General features: G+C 37.3%; 1 protein-coding gene across 1 annotated transcript in view; it reads left to right on the top strand.

The window, feature by feature from the left end:
• LOC129459381 (zinc finger protein 676-like) overlaps positions 1–23109 on the top strand; it is a 375112-nt gene extending 352003 nt beyond the window's left edge. Inside the window, exons 1-2 of the mRNA XM_063616157.1 lie at positions 12303–12468; positions 19230–23109. Of these exons, the coding sequence (XP_063472227.1) occupies positions 12348–12468; positions 19230–22468 (3360 nt within the window). The 5' untranslated portion in view covers positions 12303–12347 and the 3' untranslated portion in view covers positions 22469–23109. Of the gene's footprint in view, positions 12469–19229 lie in introns of the transcript that reaches the window.
• The last annotated feature ends 1774 nt before the right edge of the window (positions 23110–24883 follow it).

Raw genomic sequence — 24883 nt, 5'->3', positions numbered from 1 at the left:
TTTTGTAATTCTTGTCACAGAGATCTTTTACCTTTCTGGTTATCTGTATTTCTAGATATGTTATTCTTTTCTGTGGCAGTTGTGAATGGGATTGTGTTTTCGATTCAGATTTGGCCTAGGTGTTCTTGATATATAGGGTTGCTACTAATTTTTGTACATTTCTTTTGTATCCTGAGACTTTACTGAAGTTGTTTGTAAATTTAAAGAGCTTTTCTGCTGAGAGTATATGGGTTTCCAGATGTAGAATCATGTTGTTTGCAAATAGGGATAGTTTGACTTCCTCTCTTTTCGTTTGGATGCCTTTTATTTTTATCTTTTATCTGATTGCTCTGGCTAAGACTGCCAATTTTATGTTGAATAGGAGTGTTGAGAGAAGACATCCTTGTCTTGTGCCAGTTTTCAAGCAGGAATGCTTCCAGGTTTTGTCCATTCAGTATATTGGCTGTGGGTTTGTCATAGATAACTTACTATTTTGACGTATGCATCTTCAATGCCTAGTTTGTTGAGGGTTTTTAACATGAAAAATGTTAAATTTTATTGAAAGCTTTTTATGCATCTATTGAGATAATCTTGTGGTTTCTGTCTTTAATTCTGTTTATGTGATGAACCACATTTATTGATTTGTGTATGTTGAACAAAACTTGAATCCCCAAAATAAACCCTAGTTGATCATAGTGGGTAAGGTTTTTGATATGCTGCTGGATTTGGTTTGCCAGTAGTTTGGTGAAGATTTCTTTTCTTTTATTTATTTATTTATTTTTTTTTTTGAGATGGAGTCTCACTGTGTCATCCAGGCTGGAGTGTAGTGGTGCAATCTTGGCTTACTGCAACCTCTGCCTCCCAGGTTCAAGTGATTCTCCTGCCTCAGCCTCTTGAGTTGCTGGGATTACAGGTGTGTGCTACAATGCCCAGCTAATTTTTTGTGTGTTTTTAGAAGAGACGGTGTTTCATCATGTTGGCTATGCTGGTCTTGAACTCCTGACCTCAGGAAATCAGCCAACATTGGCCTCCCAAAGTTCTGGGATTACAGGCATGAGCCACCAGGCCCAGCCATTTGTTGAAGATTTTTGCATTAATTTTCAAGGATATTGGCCTGAAGTTGCCTTTTTCTGTTTTATCTCTGTTAGGTTTTGGTATCAGAATGATGCTGTTCTTACATAATGAGATGGGGAGGAGTTTCTTCTTTTTAATCTTTTGAAATTGTTCTAGTAGAAATAATATCAGCTTCTATTTGTACATCTGGTAGAATTCAGCTGTGAGTGTGTCTGGTCCTAAGCTTCATTTAGTTGGTAGGCTATTTATTACTAATTCAATTTTTTTAGCTTATCTATGTATTTAGGGCTTTGATTTTTTTTTTTTTTTGAGATGGAGTTTCGCTCTTTTGCCTAGGCTGGAGTGCAATGGCTCGATCTCAGCTCACCGCAACCTCCGCCTCCCAGGTTCAAGGAATTCTCCTGCCTCAGCCTCCCGTGTAGCTGAGATTACTGGCATGCACCACTACACCCACCTAATTTTGTATTTTTAGTAGAGATGGGGTCGCCCCATGTTGAGGCTGGTCTTGAACTCCTGACCTTAGGTGATCCACCCATCTCAGCCTCCCAAAGTGCTGGAATTACAAGCGTGAGCCACCACACCTGGTCCAGGGCTTTGATTTTTTTGTGTATGTGTTCAGTCTTGGGAGGATGTATTTGTTCAAGAATTTTTTTGTTTCTTCTAGATTTTGTTTGTTTGTTTATATGCATAGCGGACTTCAGTATATTTTTGTGGGGTCAGTGGTAGTGTCTCTTTTTGTTATTTCTAATTGTGTTCATTTGTATCTTCTTCATTAATCTAGCTAGTACTTTATTTACCTTTTTAAAAAAATAGATTTAATACCTGGATTTCTTGATATTTTGTAGTTTTTCATGTCTAAATCTCCTTCAGTTCAGATCTGATTTTGGTTATTTCTCGTCTTTTGCTAGCTTGGGGCTGATTTGCTTTCGTTGCTCTCAGTCTTTTATTTATGATGTTAGGTTGTTAAGCTGAGATCTTTCTAACTTTTTGATCTGAGGATTTAACGCTATAAATTTTTCTTTTAACATTGCTTTAGGTGTATTGCAAGGATTCTGGTGTGTTGTATTTTTGTTCTTATTTGTTTCAGAACACTTCTTGGTTTCTGCCTTAATTTCATTATTTACCAAAAAGTTATTCAAGTGTAGGCCATTTAATTTTTATTTAATTGTATAGTCTCCAGTTGTTTTATTGGTATTGAATCATTTTTTTCTTAAGCTGTAATCCGTGTGTGTGGTTTGTATCATTTTCAGATTTTTGAATTTGCTGAGAATTGTTTTGTTCCTGATTGTGTGGTCAATTTTAGAGTATGTGCCACATGATGATGAGAAGAACGTACATTATGATATTTTTAGATGAAGAGTTCTGTAGATGTCTATTAGGACTCTTTGGTCAAGTGTTGAGTTCAGGTCATAATATTGTTGTTAATTTTCTTCTTCAATGATCTGTCCATTAGTGCCTGTGAGATGTAGTCTCCGATTATTACTGTGTCAGATTCTGAGTCTCTTCATAGGTCTCTAAGAACTTGCTTTATTCATGTGAACCCATGGATTTTTTTTATAACACCGTTCTCTCTTCTGCTTTTCCTCCCATAAACATTCTTTCAAGTGCACACAGTGTGCAAAATTCAGATGTCCCAGAGTTCAAGAACTTGTCCAGAGACCTGGCTGTTGTAAGAGAAAATATAAATTAGAAATAAGAGGCTTTATTCTCATATGTGAAAATAAGGGAGGATAACTTGCTGATTTTTATAAAAGGTTTAGATTATATGTATATATTTCTTCTGCTTTTTGAAATATATGTAAATCATATTAGCAATGACACAAAACTTTTGTCATTCTTTTTGACTCAGAATTGTCTTTATCTGGGACCTGAGATTCATTGCTTTCTTTTTGTCTTGGCAAAAGATTTTTTTTTATCTTTAGTCTTTAAAGTAGACACAAATTTGTTCAGAATAAAGTTCATTTCAAGAGCATAAAATAGCTGAGCACAAAGATCGGATTAAATTTAGCAGTACAGAATAATATAGACTAAAAGATACTGAGTAAGTTCTTTGGCAGAAACCTGATTATCCAAGGTGATTGTTTGCAGGCTGACATACGTACACTGCAAAAGCCAGAAGAGTTCAGTGTATAAACTGAACAGTGGAGTCTGTTGTACTTGGGTTACTTCAGTACAGTTAGTATAGTTATGTGTAGTGTTTGTAGACAACCTGCATTCATATAAATTAAACAGTATTTTCTACAATAATATGAATTTAAGGCCACATATTTACTTTGATTGAATTCCTTAGTTATTTTAATATTATTCATATTCTTGAAATATAGTGTTTCAACTGAAGTATAGTTCAGATAATTTTTTAAAATCTTACATTATGACTAGTACATAAAATATTCATACTTATATATCTGATAACCAAAAAAATTTACCACTAAATTGTTACAGTAGATATTAGTCTGACATACTTATTAATTTATCCAGTGGGAATAATTATAGGTAAGCATAATTTTATTGTCATATATTTTACCAAATTAGCTTGCTACTATTACAGGACAAATAAAGACAAGTGATATGGCTACCCAAAAACTGTAATTGCTCTCCAATTAGCTATGTCGCAAGCTCTAATATAGTCTACTATATTAACACAGTCAGATTTCAATTTTTATAAAAAAATGCTGGTGGAAGTTGTCAGATATATTTCCAATATATCTCATATTCAATGGTTAGGAAATAAGAGAACAGCAGAGATGGAAGATAAATCTTTTAAAATTCTGCTGAGAGCTGGGCGCTGTGGCTCATGCCTGTAATCCCAGCATTTTGGGAGGCCAAGGTGGGTGGATCACCTGAGGTCAGGAGTTTGAGACCAGCCTGGACAATGTGGTGAAACCTCGTCTCTACCAAAAATAACAGAATTAGCCAGGTGTGGTGTGTGCCTACAGTCCCAGTCATTTGGGAGGCTGAGACAGGAGAATCGCTTGAACTCAGGAGGCAGAGTTTGTAGTGAGCCAACGTCACACCATTGCACTTCAGCCTGGGCAACAAGAATGAAACTCCATGGCCGGGTGTGGTGGCTCACACCTGTAATCCCAGCACTTTGGGAGGCCAAGGTGGGCGGATCACGAAGTCAAGAGATCGAGACCATCCTGGATAACACGGTGAAACTCCGTCTCTACAAAAAATACTAAAAAAATTAGCCGGACGTGGTGGCACGTGCCTGTGGTCCCAGCTACTCTGGAGGCTGAGGCAGGAGAATGGCGTGAACCCGGAAGGCGGAGCTTACAGTGAGCCGAGATCGCGCCACTGCACTCCTGCCTGGGCGACAGAGCCAGACTCTGTCCCCCGCCCCCCGCAAAAAAAAAAAAAAGAATGAAACTCCATCTCAAAAAAAAAAAATGTTGCTGAGAATATGCCCCCTTTATTCAATAATGCTCATGTTTCTCTTGCTGAGAGTAGCTATGCACTTTGGGTGTTTGGAGAGAAATTCTTCTTAGGGAAGTATTTTCTGGCTGACTTGATCAGTCTTATATCTAATCTCAGTTTTTTCTTAAGACACTTTTAACTTTTTTCTCTGAATATAATCTTTCTCAGAATGAGAGCTGTTTTTTCTCTCTAATGCGTTGTGTGTCTGTTTCAGAAGCCCTATTAGTATCCCGTGGTGTCTGTGAAAGACGTGGGCTGTCACAGTGAGAACTCTCAGAGCTATCTCTATGTGGACTCATGCTAAAATCCAGCAGTATTTTTTTCATGTCACGATTATAAATAAAAACTGAGGCTGAAACACTCCTCCCTTTTCTATTATTGTGAAGGTGCAATTCTACCCAGGGGGCCTGCAGGCTCTCCTCCTGCTGCTCAGGCTTCACTGTCTGATGTGGCACTGGAGGGCTGCTGTGGCAATTGGGGTTCACCTAAGATGTGAGTTTCCAGCTGTGAGCCCTGTGCTGTGGGCTGTGCCTCAGTGGCAGATGGTAGGGGTCAAGAGAGTACACTAGCCACCAAGAGAGGGAAAGCTGGAGTTTTCTAGCCCAGTGCTCAGGAAGTAGAGAGCTATCGCTTTAAAATGTAAATAGCCAAAAAGATAGTACCTGAATCAACAATTTTTGTAGAAGAGACAAAGCCTACCTTCAGCAGGCACCGGGGTTCAAGTTGCAAAACTACCTCCAGTCATGAAGATGTGAAAAGTTTATTTTGTCATTGTTTATAACCAATTAGCATACAGGGATGGCCTTCCCAACTACCAGGTGAATTTAGGATGAACTATGTCTGACATGGTGCTGTAAATTCTACTTGTAGATGAATTATGGTCACCGTCTTTCTGTCTTTGCAATCTCTTGAGCAAATTTACTGTAATACATGTCACATTCACATATAATTGTGTAGTAAAACAATTTTCTTTCTGTTCTGTTATTGTGGAGTTCCTCTGGGGCAGAAGAAAATTTTGCTTCTAATTATATTTCCCAAACCTTTTCTAGAATTACCAGACATAATATAGACTCATAAGGTGCCAACTAAGCTTTACTCTAGATGGGCCTTTTCCACTCAGGCTTCCAGTCAATTCACAGTTGTGCTGTGAAGTGCATGCTGTCCCCTAAATATGCAGGTGGAATTGTGTCTCTACATACTTGGTATCTATCATCCTCTACACTCACTTGTAGAGAGGTTAGAACAGATTTCTACAAACTTCATAGGTCAGATATTAACCATTTTACCTCTTTCAATGACTTGTGTCTTCAGACCTGAAACTGATTCAGTGACCATGGGGCACAGAAACCCAATCAGAGTAAAATATGTGCATTGAGTAGACCTGTAGACATGAGAGTCCACTTCTCCCTCCCTGCTCATGCTAAAATGCCCACAAATGTTCAGGTAACACCTGCTGCTACTTTACCCATGCAGGACCTGAATTTGCACCTCCATATTCTAAATCTAGGTCTTGAGAATTGAAAAGAAAAAAAAAAGTTTTTATCTGAGGAATGCAAGTCCTTTTAGTTACCAAACTCAGAGAGACATTAAAATGAGAATACAATTATGTTTTTCTCCTTTTTTTCAGCTATATATTTATCTATTGAAGCTGTTCACTATTGCCACAAGTAGCTATAAATTAAACTAACAATTCCACACTGGACACTATATTCCATATCCTTAACCTTAATGATGTATATCCAATCAATTATTAAAGTTATTTCTTTACATAAATAAGAATTTCTCACAACCAATTTTGTATCAGCTCACTCACTATTCCTCTTTTTTGCCTTCACAAATCCACTTGTAAGTGCTGCTAATCGAAGTGTAGGTTCCAGGCAACTTGAATATTTTGTCTCAAGTTAAAATCCTTAAGCTTGACCCAAATAAACTGTCTGCTTATGTTCATGTTGTGTCAGCTTTTTTAAGGTAAAATATTATTTAGAATATTCTAGAGCAGCCTCTGTGAGGGGATCTCTCCTTTGATTTCACTCTACTTGCTGTAACACCCAAAAATGCAGAGTGAGGTTGATTTCACCTAGAATTTGCAAATAAGACCTGGCCTCTGCTGGGATTTACAAGGCAGGGCCAGACTTTGGATTGAGAATTTACAGAAAACCAACAGGAGGCATTTTTTGCATTGTGAGATATCAACATAGACGTTTTAAATTCCTCTTTTGAGAGTGTGGCTTTTTGACCTTTTCACATCTTTTTCATTAACCTGCCACAGGTATGTGAGAGGCTCCAGGAGTAAATAGAATCTGATGGCAGAATCTGTAAGTGTAAACAAGCATCTTAAGGCCACAAAGTATCCAGAGCCACACCACAACTATACCTACCTGTAAAATGTGATACTGGAGTAGAGTATTCTTGTCCTTCTACTTACCCAACAGCTAGCAAATCAGGATGGACAACCCACATCCTGGAGTTCAGCCAAAGTTGTTCCATTTTTTATTTAGAATCATCCTGAGTCTTCTCTGCCTGGCTTATCATTGGACCGTCAGCCCAGGGTCACTGGGAACCCTCTCACAATCACCTATGAATCTCTGAGACATTGGAGAATGTCAAGAACAGAATTGTGTCAGGCTGACAAGAGTGATTAATTCTGCTTCTGTCCCAGTGTGAGAGAAATGAGTCTTCTTGTGTTTGTTTCACCCCTTATACAAGAAGTTTCTTTGGTACCCAGAGGAGAGTTTTTCCAGTTCCCTGGTACTTGGGTAAAAAATCAGGAGGTCTGGAGGCTCAAACAGATAAACTAATTGCTTCCATTTCATATAGTCATAAAAAAATAGATGCAACAGGCTGGGTGCATTGTCTCATACCTGTAATCCTAGCACTTTGAGGAGCCAAGACGGGTGGATGACCTGAGGTCAGGAGTTTGAGACCAGCCTGGCCAACATGGTGAAATCCCATCTCTACTAAAAATACCCAAATTAGCTGAGTGTGGTCGCTCACGCCTGTAGTCCTGGCTACTTGGGAGGCTGAGGAAGGAGAATCTCTTGAACCTGGGAGGAGGAGGCTGCAGTGAGTCAAGATCACACCACACTGCAGCCTGGGCAACAAAGTGAGACTCAGTCTCAAGAAAAAAAAAAAAGAAAAATAGATAAGCAGTCATGATTCCTGCCATCCTGGAAGTTTTAGTCTAGACTAGCAACTGGAAAAATGGTTGAATTATGCATCATATGGTGGGTAAAATAAATAGATGTGTGCAAAAACAACTTGGGCTTTATTTGAGCCACTTTCTATATATTGTGGTTTCTGATGTCTACACCTGAACTTATAAATGGAAGAGTCATTATTATTATTTGTATTTCTTTTACCCTGCTAAGAATACTTATTTTTCTTCTAAAAAAATTATTCTAGAAAACCTTAAGGGATTTTTTAAATTTCTTATTAGTATGTAATATTAAACTTACAGGGCAGTGGCTAAAAAAGATCAAAATTATACAAACTCAGATTTAAGTTTACTTAAGTAAGCTATCAAAAAAAGAACTGACAGTACCCCCCAGTGGCATAGAGAACAGAATTGTACATCGGCTCTACCGTCTGCCCCAGACCTGTTGATATTCACCCTTTTTGGAGGCCTTATTTATGTCTGGCCCTACCCTGGAGTCTTGCCTCAAAGAACTGATTAGAAGAGATCAGAGTTTTGGGTCACGAATCCTGTTGCCTTTTTAGAGCTGGTGTTCAACATTTTCTGAAACTTAAAAGCAGATAAATGGGAAATATAAAGTATGTATTATGGGATCTTACTTTTCAAATTTTTAATTAAAACCAGTGCTTGAAGAGACATTTAGCAACTTGTTTTCTGTTCCTGCAGGTCTAGTAGTTGATTCACAAGTCACAAGAAAGTAAATATACACACAATAAAAATTTATCTAAATTGCATTAAACTCTTTCCATCTGTATCCCTTTCATCTGTCTATATTTAGCTTTTATTCTATACATTTTTTGAAAAAATCAATGACAGATCAACAGAAATAGAAATAAAAATGCTGGGTCCTTTAAAGCCTTGGAATTATCGAACACTTAGTATCAACTGAAAGGGTGTTATTAGGATTAAATCACATAATGTGCTATCACAGCCCTCTGTAACATCCTATTGAGCACGTAGTACCTGCTTAATAAACATTGCATTAGTACATGTGCACATGTTGTTTTCCAACTGCAGACTTACTCAGAAATTGCTGCTTTTTTTTTCTCTGTAAACTTTAAAGAGTCAGCAAAGAATATAATACTTTAGGATGAAGAATAACTGTCTTCATTTGTACCAGAAGTATTTGTGTTGTGACAAGAGTGCTGGGTGTAAGGGACTCTGTGTTGTGCCTCATTTCCCTAACTAATGCTAATAATAAGCCCAGGGGGAGCAACATCATTATTGACAGGGCACTTGTTTAAAAGACCCATTTATGGACCCTTTCCATACCTGCAGAGTTACATTTCATAGAGTGGGGCCAAAATTACCAAGTCATTTATAAGCTCATTAGAGCTTGAGAGGAAATGCTTAGTTAAGGGGTTATGAGCCCAGGCTTCTAATTAGTATCACCTGGCCATTTTGCAGAACTCTTTTTACTTGTGCCCTGTCCATGGATTCTGTTTATTGTTCTTGGTGGAAGCATCCATGTTGTTTTAATTAAGTGGCTCATGTGACTGTAAGGTGTGGCGAGAATCAAGTATGAGGAATTCAAAATACATTCATGAGAGTTAAGTTCCATCTTTGCATTAAAGGGTGGTCCAAGAACCTGTTGTGTTTGTATTTGGTAGGGACAGTGGAGCATGGCCCATATTTCCATTACTGTGGCAGAAATTGCTGGTGCCTGTGTCAGGGGATGGCTCCTGAGGACAAAATAAAGAAAAGCATATTTTTATCTCTGTGGAGCTACTCATTGTTTCTTCATCTCTTCTGCTATAAAGGGCAGAAATGGATGGAGTTTTTCTGTCTTGGTCCTTCTGCCTGTGGATGTGGTGACAGCAGGTAGACTTGTGGTGCTGACACTTTTAAAGGCATATTCTCAAGATGCAGGTGTAATTTGTCCAGAAAATTTTATCTGAGAAAGAATCCTAGGGAAGGAGGAGAAAGAGAAAAAAACGGCCTTTTCTTGATCCGTGTCCACTCTGCTTCCTCCAGGAAACATACGTTTAGTACTTGCAAACCTGTACTTCTGTAGCTGTGTTTTTCCTCCCTAATGAGTTTGTTTTAACTACTTAAAAAAATTCTTACAATAATCAAAGTCCCTGAGAAATATATTTTTTTCTATATACCAGAGCCCTGTCTGTATTATGGCTTCTTATATGCCATGCAGAAATCTCACTATGAATTTATAATCTGCAATATTAAAAATGTCCCTTTGTGGCTGTTGAACATGGGAAGGTGTAGATACTCATAATTCCTATTGGGGAAAACCTGGGGTTTTTAGTGAAGACAGAGAACATGTAATGTTGAGGTTTCATCTGTGTTCTTTATTATGTCTATGCAGTACAGGATTAAGAAAAAACTCATTGAAGCAGTATGGTATTTATTACCCAGAAAATTCTTAAAAAATTGTTAGGAGATACCTGCTCTCTACTCTGCTAAAGAAAGACTATTTAGAATCACTATTAAAAATTACAGAACATGGGAGATATCTGTATCTTGAACTTTCCATAAAACTAATGTTTCCTTATGGCTAAATTCAGGCTGTGATTTACCTTTCGGGGGCAATATCTCAGCGGTAATGCTGTGTCCTTCTGGGTGCATCAGGACATTATAAAAATTTGTTCTAGTGTAGTTGATGTTAATAAATCACTTGGTTGATAAGCTTTCTGACACATTTATTCACTATGGAATTATTTTTCTCCTCATCATTAAGTATCTTTATGCAGCTGAAGTGAATAAACCAACACATTTAATCTGGCTGCTGCCTCAGTCTCCAAAAGTGCTGGGATTACAGGCATGAGCCACCATGCCCGGCACACAATTAATTCTTTATGATGTAAATATAGCACTGAAAATTATATACGTTAGCATTTAGGCCCTCAGTTTATACTTTATTATTTAGAAAAATATTACATATACACTGATGTTATGGATCTTATACCGCTTTCTTTTCTCAGAGTTAGAGAATATGTTAGAGAATATTTCTGTGTTGAAAATTATTTTATTGAATAATTTCAGTCATGCTTATAAGTCAGAACCAGCTCTCTTTACTCTCTCCATTTTACCTTGAGTCAAATTAAAAATTCTGCCCATGACCATTTGATAAATATATGTGTTTGTGTGTTTTCCAGGGATCATTGACATTTAGGGATGTGGCCATAGAATTATCTCTGGAGGAGTGGCAATGCCTGGACACTGCACAGCAGAATTTATATAGAAATGTGATGTTAGAGAACTACAGAAACCTGGTCTTCCTGGGTGAGAATAACTTTAATACGCAATTCCTAGTATATGCTACAGGTTTCATTTTGCTGCAGACCTTATTGGACTGAACAAAGGAGGATGAACACCAGAATAAAGACAAAGACAAAGGAGTATATTTGGAAGAAGGGGTCGGGGACCCCTTGCTTCTAGTGAACAAGGGTCCTGAGCTTCTATATCCCTTCGTATTTATTGAGTAAAGGAGATAGGGAGAAGGGGGAGGTTGTGGTCAGCTGCTTGACTTATGAAGGCCTGCATGACTGTATTCTTTGAACAGTACTCTCCAGATGTTCCAGTAGATAACTTCAAGGAGCATGGCACCAGGGAGTGACTGTCCTCAGTGTACCTTCTAGTGGCAGGAGCACATGCAAGTTTGCCCACATTCTGCATTCATGATAAGCCGTTTGCTGTTTATCATATAGCCTCCAGTGGAATGCTGAGTTGCTCACGACCCTCAGGCTTTCAGCTCCCAACACCATTTCCTTTTTGTATAATTACTTTTTGGTAATTTATGCTTTCAGATTTCTATTTTCAAGAAAATCATAGGGATTTTTCCATGTAGAAAAAAAATTTCAAGATGTTTCATCTTGACCTGAACTTACTACATTCTTGAGCTGATCTGTGTCCTTCACTTTAGATTAATGTTAATTTCAAAAGTTTACTGGCAACCACCAATTTTTAATTCAGTATTAACAGGTGATAAAATTAAGAACCTACAAAATTAGAGAATTTTCTAAATATTTAGAAATTTCTGTTATTGATGGGGACCAGCCTCAATACCACCTGCAGGGTACATAAAGTCCAGTGGCGATGAAGGAATGGGAAGAGACAGGTTAAGAGTGCATAAAGGGTGGGGTGCCAAGGGGCCAGTTGCACTTTTGGAGGCTGCAAAAGGTGTCAAGTTCTGTTCTCCACACTATTTATTGAGTACAATCACTTAGATCTAAGAAGCAGATGTTCAGGGGTGAAACGGTGAAAGGGAGGTGGTGTGTCATACACCTAATCTATAGCAGTGGTGGTTTAGGCAGATTTTCTTTGTGCTGAAGCAGCGTAAACTTAACTACTGATTTATTCTTTAACTTACTGGAGAGCAGCTGTGGGGAGTGGGCCTAACTAGGAGCCTGCATATCTGGCCACATTCCAATGCTTCAAAGGAGTATCTTTCTCCTTGAGCACAGCGTTTATAAATAAGAGAGCAGGTCACGCTCTGGTCATAGGAACGTGATGGCAATAAGGAGGCTTTCCTCCTCAGAGGCCTCCTGTGGCTTTCCACAACTTCTTGTCCCATATTTTTATGGCTAGTTTATACAGGCACCCCACAAGCCTTTTTCCCAACATGTTACAGTTTAGTATTTTGGGATAAATCTACTAGGATATTCTATTACATCCTCTTTACTGAGCACATTACTGAGTTGGTAATTGGAGAATATGAGCAAGGTGCATGTTGTTCATTTTTAATAAAACAGGTATTGCTGCCTTTAAGCCAGACCTGATCATTTTTCTGGAACAAGGAAAAGAGCCCTGGAATATGAAGAGACATGAGATGGTGGAAGAACCCCCAGGTAGGTGAGAGTGAATACAGACAACATGGATGAGGGGTCCAAAGTCAAGGAGGAAGCCAGTCCTTAAAGTGATTCTGGAATCTTTGTTCCAAAAGAAGTAGTTTCTGGAAAGCCTAATTTTTATTTTCATTTTTTAATTTTCTCTCACACAGGAGTATCTTCTGTCTTATGCTTTTAAAATTTCTAAGAATTCTTCTTTCCCTTCAGTAATCTTCCTTCAAGTTTACAGTGACAGCCGAAGTACTCTTCATGGCATACAAGAGAGTGCACTATCTTTTTGTTTGTTTGTTTTTGTGGACACAGATATATGCATGATTTTAAGATACTCCATGTTAAACTATCTTTCAAGTTCTCTTTTTCCATCATCTCTGAAATGTGTGAGAGTAGTGGTTTCTGTATCTTTGGGTTTTTTTTTGTTCATTTTTCTGTACATTTCATCCTGTTTTTATTACTATAGTCTTGAAATATAGTTTGAAATTACAAAGTATGATGTCCTTCTACTTTTTTCTTTTTCTTCAAGATTGCTTTGGCTATTCACGGTTTCTTGTAGTTTCACGTAAATTTTATGATTATATTTTTCATTACTGTGAAAAAAAGACTGGAATATTGATAGAGAGTTTATTGAATCTAGAGATAACTTTGGACAATATGGCATTTTAACGTTTATTCTTTGAATTGATAGGTATAAAATATATTTAAATTTATTTGTGTTCTCATTTTTCATTGATAAATCTCGCACTTGAAAACTTTTTCAACTCCTCAGTTAAATTTGTTCTCAGATATTTATTATTTTAGTGCAATTGTAAATAAGATTGTTTTATTCCTCTATCTTATCAGATAGTTTGTGTATGGAAACATAACTTGTGTGTTTTTATATTTTGCTAATTTACTGAGTGTATTTATTGGTTTGAAAGGGTTTTAATGTACTGTTTATGGTTTTTTATAGAGAACATTGCTACTTATTTGTCTTCAATTTCAATGACTTTAAAATTTTTTTGACTAATTTTTCTTCCACATACTTCAAGTGCTGTATTAAAATAGAAGCATTGACAATGGGCACAATATACTTTTGCACTGGTGTCTGAATTTGAAGGAGTAAACAGCTCTTAGAGTTTTTATAAACTGGTTTCAGAGGGTAAAAATCTTTTGTTGGGCCCCCAGGGTGATAGAATGCCAGTTTGTAGTAGAGTGGGGTTGTAGCTCGGTCACAGGGCTGCTGGCTCTGCAATAGAGTTGGGTTATTTTAAGGGGCTTGGATAGTTGTAATTCCCATTTTAATTTTGGACAAAGTAAATATCCCTCTGGACTTTGCTCAGTAGGGTAGACGCTAGGGCAGGTTTCTGCAGTCAGGTCTGCATATGATGGGCTTTATATTAGGATGTGGATTAGTATGGTTTCACTGAGTACCAGAAAGGATTTCTGAGGTCACTGTGTGTTTCTACATGGGCAGAAGTGGCCATAAACTGTGGCTTAGGAAACTGGAACTGAGTCATGGAACTGCTATTGGGACCACAGTAAGGACCAAGGTCTGCAGGCATGCCATCATGGCTCTAAATGGGTATCAGTCTCCAGGCCTCTGGAAGACCCAAGACTGTGGCTGGGAGGAGTTTGGGATGATTACAGAGTACGTTCAAAATTCTCAGTGGGACCAAGTTGGGTGGGACATTTTCTGGTCTGTGGTCAAGAGCAGGGGTCCTGTAGTTTGCCACCTGAGTGAAAGCTTGCCTTCTGAAAAGGGTGCTCCTCAGTCTTGGGCTTTAGCAAAGTCTCACAATTGCCTCCCTGGATCTCAAAGCTCTCTTAAAGGCACTTATTTTTGAGATGGAGTCTCACTGCATAACCCAGGTTGGTCTTAAAATTTTGGCCTGAAGCAATTCCCAACCTTACTGTACCATGTAGCTGTCATTACAGATGTTAACCATGATGCCTGGTTCTCTCATTAAGACATTTTTGTCACGGATGACTGACAAACTTTCTTGCTGTTGGGGGTTAAGCACATAGGAGACCTTTTTCTTTTTATCTGTTTTTAAGAGTGTAAATGCTTTATATCTATCTATCTCATACAATCTTTGTCTTTTTGTGGCTGACTCATTTCATTTTGCATAATGTTATCAAGATTTATCTTTATAATTGGTAGAATATTTTCTGCTTTTTGAAAACGGAGTGATATTCCAGTATTTTTATATTTCAGATTATATTTACTGAATGATTTGGTGACATAAATTTGCATTGCCTTTACCTATTAGTTTACAGTGATAATTATTGCTCTGTAAATGACTCCTCATATGACCATACGTGTTAAAGTGTATGTGTTGCATTCTATTTCATTGGTCTAATTTTTCATCCCTATACCAGATTGTTTTAATTCTGTAGCTTGGAATGTCTTTTGAAATCAGGAACTTTAATGCCTGCAACCTTGCTTAATTATTATTATTATTATTTTAAGATTGTTGGGTACTTTATTTTCTTTTGAGATTCTATATACTTTTAAGGTTGCAGTTTCTATTTTCTGAAAAATGCAATGAGAAATTTGAAAAACATTTCATTAAATTGATAGATTACATTGAGCAGGATAAACATCTTTACAATATTAACGTTACAACCTTTGCATAAGAGCACGCTCGAGTGTTTTGTTAAATTCATATACATATATTTTTTGTTGTTTGTTTGTTTGTTTGTTTTTGTTTTTTTTGAGATGGAGTTTTGCTCTATCATGAGGCTAGAGTGCAGTGGCTTGATCACGGCTCATTGCAACCTCACCTTTTGGGTTCAAGTGATTCCCCTGCCTCAGCCTCCTGAGTAGCTGGGACTACAGGTGCATGCCACCAAGCCTCGCTAGTTTTTGGTATTTAGTAGAGACAGGGTTTCACCATGTTGGCCAGAATGGTCTTGATCTCCTGACCTTGTGATTCGCCCGCCTTGGTCTTCCAAGGTGCTGGGATTACAGGCATGAGCCACCGTACCTGGCATATTTTTTTCATTTTCAGTTTTTTTCTATTTTTGTTTTATACTGGCATACGAGTTTAGTAATAGAAAATAATTCATAAAATTTCAGTTTTAAAAAATTTGGTAAGACTTCTTTTTTGGCCTAAGAGGTGGTCTATCAAGAAATATATTGTATGAACTATTGAGAAGGGTGTGTATCCTGATGTTGAGGAGTGCTCTCTATACCTCTGTCAGAAATAGTTGTTTTATACCACCTTTAAGTAGTCTGTTTCCTTATTAATATTCTGTTTTGATTTTTTATTATAATCTAAATTCTGGGGTACATGTGCAGAATGTGCAGGTTTGTTACATAGGTATACACGTGCCATGGGGGTTTGCTGCACCCATCAACTCATTATCTACATTAGGTATTTCTCCTGATGTTATCCCTCCCCTAGCCCCCACCCCTCAACAGGCCCCGGTGTGTGATGTTTCCCTTCCTATGTTCCTGTGTTCTCATTGTTAACTCCCACTTATGAGCGAGAACATGCTGTGTTTCATTTTCTGTTCTTCTGTTAGCTTGCTGAGAATGATGGTTTCCAGCTTCATCTATATCTCTGCAAAGGACATGAACTCATTTTTTTTATGGCTGCATAGTATTCCATGGTGTATATGTGCCACATTTTCTTTATCCTGTATATTACTGATGGGCATTTGGGTTGGTTCCAAGTTTTTGCTATTGTGAACAGTGCTGCAAAAAACGTGTGTGTTCATGTGCCTATATAGTAGAATGATTTATAATCTTCTGAGTATATACCCAGTAATGGGATTGCTGGTTTAAATAATATTTCTAGTTCTGGATCCTTGAGGAATCACCACATTGTCTTCCACAATGGCTGAACTAATTTACACTCCAACCAGCTGTGTAAAAGATTTTCTACTTCTCCACATCTTCTCCTGCATCTGTTGTTTCCTGACTTCACAATGATCACCATTCTAACTGGCGTGAGATGGTATCTCATTTTAGTTTTGATTTGCATTTCTGTAATGACCAGTGATAATGTGCTTTTTTTCATATGTTTGTTTGCCACATAAATGTCTTTTTGAGAAATGTCCGTTCATATCCTTTGCCCACTTTTTGATGGGGTTGTTTTTTTTTCTTGTAAATTTGTTTAAGTTCTTTATAGATCCTGGATATTAGCCCTTTGTCATATGGATAGATTGCAAAATTTTTCTCCCATTCTGTAGGTTGCCTGTTCACTCTGATGATAGTTTCCTTTGCTGTGCAGAAGCTCTTTAGTTTAATTAGGTTCTATTTGTCAATTTTGGCTTTTGTTGCCATTGTTTTTGGTGTTTTAGTCATGAAGTCTTTGCCCATGTCTATGTCCTGAATAGTATTGTCTAGGTTTTCTTCTGGGGTTTTTATGGTTTGGGTGTTACATTTAAGTCTTTAATCCATCTTGAATTAATTTTTATATAAGGTGTAAGGAAGGGGTCCAGTTTCAGTTTTCTGCACATACCTAGCCAGTTTTTTCAACACCATTTATTAAATAGGGAATCCTTTCCTCATTGCTTGTTTTTGTCAGGTTTGTCAAAGATCAGATGGTTGTAGATGTGTGGTGTTATTTCTGAGGCCTTTATTCTGTTCCATTGGTCTATATATCTGTTTTGATACCAGTACCATACTGTTTTGGTTACTCTTGGCCTGTCTTGCTAGGTTGGGGACATTCTTCTGGATGATATCCTGAAGAGTGTTTTCCAACTTGGTTCCATTCTGCCTGTCACTTCCAGGTACCCAAATTAAAAGTAGATTTAGTCCTTTCACATAGTCCCATATTTCTTGGAGGATTTGTTTGTTTCTCTTTATTTTTTTTCTCTAATCCTGTCTTCTTGCTTTATTTCATTAAGTTGATCTTCAGTGTCTGACATCCTTTCTTCTGCTTTTTCGATTCAGCTATTGATACTTGTGCATGCTTCATGAAGTTCTCGTGGTGTGTTTTTCATCTCCATCAGGCATTTATATTCTCTAAACTGGTTATTCTCGTTAGCTATCCGTCTAACCCTTTTTCAAGGTTCTTAGCTTCCTGGCATTGGGTTAGAACATGCTCCCTTAGCTTGGAGGAGTTTGTTATTACCTACCTCTGAAATTTGTCAAATTTGTGTTTGTCAATTCATCAAACTCATTCTCCATTCAGTTTTCTTTCTTTGCTGGTGATGAGTTGTGATCCTTTGGAGGAGAACAGGCATTCTCCTGTTTTTGGTTTTTGGAATTTTCAGCCTTTTTGCACTGGCTCCTCCCCATCTTTATGGATTTATCTACCTTTGGTCTTTGATGTTGATGACCTTTGGATGGGGTTTCTGAGTAAATATGCTTTTGTAGATGTTACTTCTATTCCTTTCTGTTTGTTAGTTTTCCTTTTAACAGTCAGGCCTCTCTGCTGCAGATCTGCTGGAGCTTTCTGGAAGTCCACTCCAGACCCTGATTTCCTGGGTATCACCAGTGGAGGCTGCAGAACAGTAAAGATTGCTGCCTGTTCCTTCCTCTGGAAGCTTCATCCCAGAGGCCACCCCACACATGCCAGCCAGAGCTCTCTTGTACGAGGTGCCTATCAGCTTCTACTGGGAGATGTCTCTCAATCAGGAGACACCGGTGTCAAGGATGCACTTGCGGTGGCAGTCTGACCCTTAGCAGAGCTCAAATGCTGTGCTGGTACATCCACTGCTCTCTTCAGAGTTGTCCAGCAGGGATGTTTAAGTCTGCTGAAGCTGTGCTCACAGCTGTCCCTGATGGTACTATTCTCACGTGATAGCTTTTTTTTTTTTTTTTTTTGGACTTTGACTATATCACCCAGTTTTCTTCTGGCCTGCAAATCTTTTGTTGACATTTCACTGGTCATTTTTGTTCTTATCCTCATTTTTCTGATTTTCTATACACTCTTGTGTTCCTATTTCACTCATTGAGTGTTACTCAGTTTTTAAAATTAGGATATACATTTTTAATGGCTTCTTTCTGAAAATTGTATGATATTTTTGATGGGATTATATTGTCTTATTTTGTATAGATTGTAATCTTTGAGATTTGGACATTTAAAAAAGCTACCTGTCACAAAATTTATAATGTAGCTTTGTCCTGGCATAGTCAGAACACAATGGTCTTGGTTAAGATTATGTGGGTCTCTCAAACATCTTCAGATTTGTCTTGTCTGAAGTTTTGTGTTTACTTTTAGTTAAGAGAGATTATTCATGTTTCTTCTGAAAAGTAATCACTTGGTTCACCTGGTCTCTCTCTGCAGGACTGCAGTGCTCTGCTGCAATGCATTTACCTTTGGTCTCAGCAGACTCAAATTGTCATTTCTAAGTATACCACCATATCTTTCAGCATTTTATGTCATGGGAGACAGAAACTAGTGTGTGGAAAGGGCTGTAGAAGACAGCCAATATTTTACTTTCCTTAAAAAAACAAAAGAAAACAAAAGAAAACAAAAAACCACAAACAGTATTTGACAATTTAGTTCTGAAAGGACTAGGCAATATTGAGGAACAGAAAGGGTTGTATTGGGTAAATTTAACAGCCTTTTTCTTTTTTTCTATGTGGCTCTTTGCATTTGGCTTAAGTCAGGCACTGTACACACTTAACTCATGTATAAATTACCCACATTTGTATTTTGGTCTGTACGTTTTTATTACATTTATATGTCTGTGAAGAATTAGGGCCTGTGTCATATTGCAGTGTCATCTTGCTTATGTAGTTTGAATAATTTTATAGGTTAGATTTGGAAACTGTATTTATCAGAGTCTAATATGTAGACTAATTTGTTATTTTTATTTCTTTTCAGTAATATGTTCTCATTTTGCTCAAGAACTTTGGCCAGAGCAGGGCATAGAAGATTCTTTCCAAACAGTGATATTAAGAAGATATGAAAAATGTGGAAATGAGAATTTACACTTAAAAATTGGTTGTACCAATGTGGATGAGTGTAAGGTGCACAAAGAAAGTTATAATAAACTTAACCAGAGTTTGACAACTACACAGAGCAAAGTATTTCAACGTGGCAAATATGCAAATGTCTTTCATAAATGTTCAAATTCAAACAGACATAAGATAAGGCATACTGGAAAGAAACGTTTGAAATGTAAAGAATATGTCAGATCATTTTGCATGCTTTCACGCCTACCTCAACGTAAAAGAATTTATACTAGAGAGAATTCCTACAAATGTGAAGAAAGTGGCAAAGCTTTTAACTGGTCCTCAACCCTTACTCATTATAAGAGTACTCATACTGGAGAGAAACCCTACAAATGTAAAGAATGTGGCAAAGCCTTTAGTAAGTTCTCAATCCTTACTAAACATAAGGTAATTCATACTGGAGAGAAACCCTACAAATGTGAAGAATGTGGCAAAACCTTTACTAAGGTCTCAACCCTTACTACACATAAGGCAATTCATGCTGGAGAGAAACCCTACAAATGTGAAGAATGTGGTGAAGCTTTCAACTGGTCCTCAAACCTTATGGAACATAAGAGAATTCATACCGGAGGGACACCCTACAAATGTGAAGAATGTGGCAAAGGCTTTAGCATGTTCTCAATCCTTACTAAACATAAGGTAATTCATACTGGAGAGAAACCCTACAAACGCAAAGAATGTGGGAAAGCCTATAAGTGGTCCTCAACACTTAGTTATCATAAGAAAATTCATACTGGAGAGAAACCCTACAAATGTGAAGAATGTGGCAAAGCTTTTAATCGATCTGCAATCCTTACTAAACATAAGATAATTCATACTGGAGAGAAACCCTACAAATGTGAAGAATGTGGCAAAGCCTTTAGTAAGGTCTCAACCCTTACTACACATAAGGCAATTCATGCTGGAGAGAAGCCCTACAAATGTAAAGAATGTGGCAAAGGCTTTAGTAAGTTCTCAATCCTTACCAAACATAAGGTAATTCATACTGGAGAGAAACCCTACAAATGTGAAGAATGTGGCAAAGCCTATAAGTGGCCCTCAACCCTTAGTTATCATAAGAAAATTCATACTGGAGAGAAACCCTACAAATGTGAAGAATGTGGCAAAGGCTTTAGTATGTTCTCAATCCTTACTAAACATGAGGTAATTCATACTGGAGAGAAACCCTACAAATGTGAAGAATGTGGCAAAGCCTTCAGCTGGTTCTCAGTCTTTAGTAAACATAAGAAAATTCATGCTGGAGAGAAATTCTACAAATGTGAAGCATGTGGCAAAGCCTATAAGTCATCCTCAACCCTTAGTTATCATAAGAAAATTCATACTGGAGAGAAACCCTACAAATGTGAAGAATGTGGCAAAAGCTTTAGTGCATTCTCAATCCTTACTAAACATAAAGTAATTCATACTGGAGAGAAAGCCTACAAATGTGAAGAATGTGGCAAAGCTTTCAACTGGTCCTCAAACCTTATGGAACATAAGAAAATTCACACTGGAGAGACACTCTACAAATGTGAAGAATGTGGCAAAGGCTTTAGTATGTTCTCAATCCTTACTAAACATAAGGTAATTCATACTGGAGAGAAACCCTACAAATGTGAAGAATGTGGCAAAGGCTTCAGCTGGCCCTCAAGCCTTACTGAACATAAGGCAATTCATGCTGGAGAGAAACCCTACAAATGTGAAGAATGTGGCAAAGCTTTCAACTGGTCCTCAAACCTTATGGAACATAAGAGAATTCATACTGGAGAGAAACCCTACAAATGTGAAGAATGTGGCAAAAGCTTTAGTACGTTCTCAATCCTTACTAAACATAAGGTAATTCATACTGGAGAGAAACCGTATAAATGTGAAGAATGTGGCAAATCCTATAAGTGGTCCTCAACTCTTAGTTATCATAAGAAAATTCATACTGTAGAGAAACCCTACAAATGTGAAGAATGTGGCAAAAGCTTTGTTATGTTCTCAATCCTTGCAAAACATAAGGTAATTCATACTGGAGAGAAACTCTACAAATGTGAAGAATGTGGGAAAGCCTATAAGTGGCCCTCAACCCTTAGATATCATAAGAAAATTCATACTGGAGAGAAACCCTACAAATGTGAAGAATGTGGCAAAGGCTTTAGCATGTTCTCAATCCTTACTAAACATAAGGTAATTCATACTGGAGAGAAACAATACAAATGTGAAGAATGTGGCAAAGCCTTTAGTAAGGTCTCAACCCTTACTACACATAAGGCAATTCATGCTGGAGAGAAGCCCTACAAATGTAAAGAATGTGGCAAAGGCTTTGGTAAGTTCTCAATCCTTACTAAACATAAGGTAATTCATACTGGAGAGAAACCTTACAAATGTGAAGAATGTGGCAAAGCCTATAAGTGGCCCTCAACCCTTAGTTATCATAAGAAAATTCATACTGGAGAGAAACCCTACAAATGTGAAGAATGTGGAAAAGGCTTTAGTATGTTCTCAATCCTTACTAAACATGAGGTAATTCATACTGGAAAGAAACCCTACAAATGTGAAGAATGTGGCAAAGCCTTCAGCTGGTTCTCAGTCTTTAGTAAACATAAGAAAATTCACACTGGAGAGAAACTCTACAAATGTGAAGAATGTGGCAAAGCCTATAAGTGGCCCTCAACCCTTAGTTATCATAAGAAAATTCATACTGGAGAGAAACCCTACAAATGTGAAGAATGTGGCAAAACTTTTAATAAGGTCTCAACCCTTACTACACATAAGGCAATTCATGCTGGAGAGAAAACCTACAAATGTGAAGAATGTGGTGACGCTTTCAACTGGTCCTCAAACCTTATGGAACATAAGAGAATTCATACTGGAGAGACACCCTACAAATGTGAAGAATGTGGCAAAGGCTTTAGCATGTTCTCAATCCTTACTAAACATAAGGTAATTCATACTGGAGAGAAACCCTACAAATGCAAAGAATGTGGGAAAGCCTATAAGTGGTCCTCAACCCTTAGTTATCATAAGATAATTCATACTGGAGAGAAACCCTACAAATGTGAAGAATGTGGCAAAGCCTTCAGCTGGTTCTCAGTCTTTAGTAAACATAAGAAAATTCATGCTGGAGAGAAACACTACAAATGAGAAGAATGTGGCAAAGGCTTCAACCGGTCCTCAAACCTTATGGAACATAAGAGAATTCGTACTGATGAGAAACCCTACAAATGTGAAGAATGTGATAAAGACTTCAACTTCTCCTCACACCTTACTACTCATAAAAGAATTCATACTGGAGGAAAAACCCTACAAATGTGAAAAATGTGACAGCTATTAATTAATTCTCAACCCTTACTGAACATAAGGGAATTTATACAGGAGGGAAACCCTACAAATGTGAAAAATGTGACAGCTATTAATTAATTCTCAACCCTTACTGAACATAAGGGAATTTATACAGGAGGGAAACCCTACAAATGTGAAGAATGTGGCAAGCCTTTTAGCTGTTCCTCAATCCTTACTAAACATTCATATAATTCATACTGGAGGGAATTCTTACAATTGTGTGGAATGTGGCAAAGCCTTTAACCAGTCCTTAAGCCTTACTACATAAAAGACAACTCATACTGGAGAGAAACCATGCACATGGGAAAGCCTCTAAGAGATCCTCAATTCTTGAGAGACATAAGCTAATTCATACACAAGAGAGACTCTACAAACCTGAAAGATGTGGCCATGCTTTTGGCAACACCTCAGACTTTTCTGAATATAAAAGAAATCATACTGATGAGAAATCCTAGAAATGTGAAGAATATGACAAAGCCTTTAAATGGCTGTCACACTTGATCGTAGGTAAGATAACTCATACTGGAGAAAACTACTAGAATAAACAATGTGGCAAACATTTAACCAGTGCTCATGCCTTATTGCAAAGGAAAGCATTTACACTAGCCTGGGCAACAGAGAAAGACTGTCTGGAAAAAAAAAATTTTGTAAATTCCAGTAATACCTTCTCACAGCTTATTAAATATCAGAGTTCATACTAAATAAAAGTATTAAAAGTGCAATTACTGTCACTAGATCTTTCAGAAAATAAAAGCTGTTAAAGTATGGAAGAATATTTATTTTGAGGAAACACATTATAAATATTAAGAGGGTTGTAGTATGTGTGCTTGTATCACTGATTTTATTGTACACATTTTGTACTACAGGAAAACCTGAGGTAGTTGTTCCAACTTTGCTCAACATCAGAGAATTTATATTGAAGAATAACCCTGCAAATTTAATAAATTTGGAAAAACATTTTTTCAAAAACTACAGATTATAAAACACAAAAGCATTTATACTAAAATATATTTTTGCAGATACAGTAAATATAAAAAATATTTAATCCCAAATTAAGTTTATGTAAATATCAGATAATTCACAGTAGAAATATCTGTCTCTCAAACATCAGACATTACACTAAATCAGACTGCTAAGTATAGGAAAAAATCCAAAACTAAAGTTGGTAAAAAGAAAAATTATTTGTATATAACTTTAAAATAAGTAGATCTTTGAAGAGTTATAATTAAATTTAAAGTATACTTTTAAAAATACAGATATTTTGCCAGACACATTGGCTTACTGTGGCCAATACTTTGTGATGCCAAGGTGGGCAGATCACCTGAGGTCAGGAGTTCAAGGCCAGCCTTGCCAACATGGTGGAATCCCATGTTTACTAAAAAGAAATACAAAAATTAGCCAAGCTCTGCCTTCCAGGTTCACACCATTTTCCCCTCTCAGTCTCCCAATTAGCTGGGACTACAGGCACCCGCCACCACTCCCCGCTAATTTTTTGTATTTTTAGTACAGATGGGGTTTCACCACATTAGCCAGGATGGTCTTGATCTCCTGACCTAGTGATATGCCCACCTTGGCCACCCAAAGTGCTGGGATTACAGGCATGAGCCATAGCACCTGGCCTAATAACAGAAGTCTTTAGAAGAGCAAAAATGTATAAAATGTATAATGACCTTGAATAAGTAATAATAAACCTACTAACCATAAAAAGCCCTGGATCATATGAAATCACAGCCAAGTTTTGCCACATATACAAAGATAAGCTGGTCCTAAGCCTACTGAATGTATCCCAAAAAATCAAGGTGGGATTTCACCCTAACTAATTATGTGAAATCAGTGAAATATGAAACCAAAATCTAGTGAAGACTCCACAAAAAAAGGAAACTATAGGTCAATATTCTGGGTGAATATTGGAACAATAATCCTCCATGAAATACTAGCAAACTGAATTCAAAAGCAAATCAGAAAGTTATTTTGCTACATTCATGTGAGCTTTTCCATATATACGAAGGTGTTTCATCATATGCAAGTCAATAAGTGTGATTCACCATATAAAGATAATTAAAAGAAAAAAATTAACAATAGGGGCAGAAAAAGCATTCAAGAAAACCCAATATTGACTCAAAAATGTCAACACACTGGACATTGATGAAAATATCTTAATAAGTCATCTATGACAAATCCTTAGCCAACATCATACTAAAAGCAAAAACTGGAAGA

This window comes from Symphalangus syndactylus, chromosome 13 (assembly GCF_028878055.3).
Source record: "Symphalangus syndactylus isolate Jambi chromosome 13, NHGRI_mSymSyn1-v2.1_pri, whole genome shotgun sequence".
In the NCBI taxonomy this organism is placed as follows: Eukaryota; Metazoa; Chordata; class Mammalia; order Primates; family Hylobatidae; genus Symphalangus; species Symphalangus syndactylus.
This window is presented reverse-complemented; position numbering and strand designations above follow the sequence as displayed.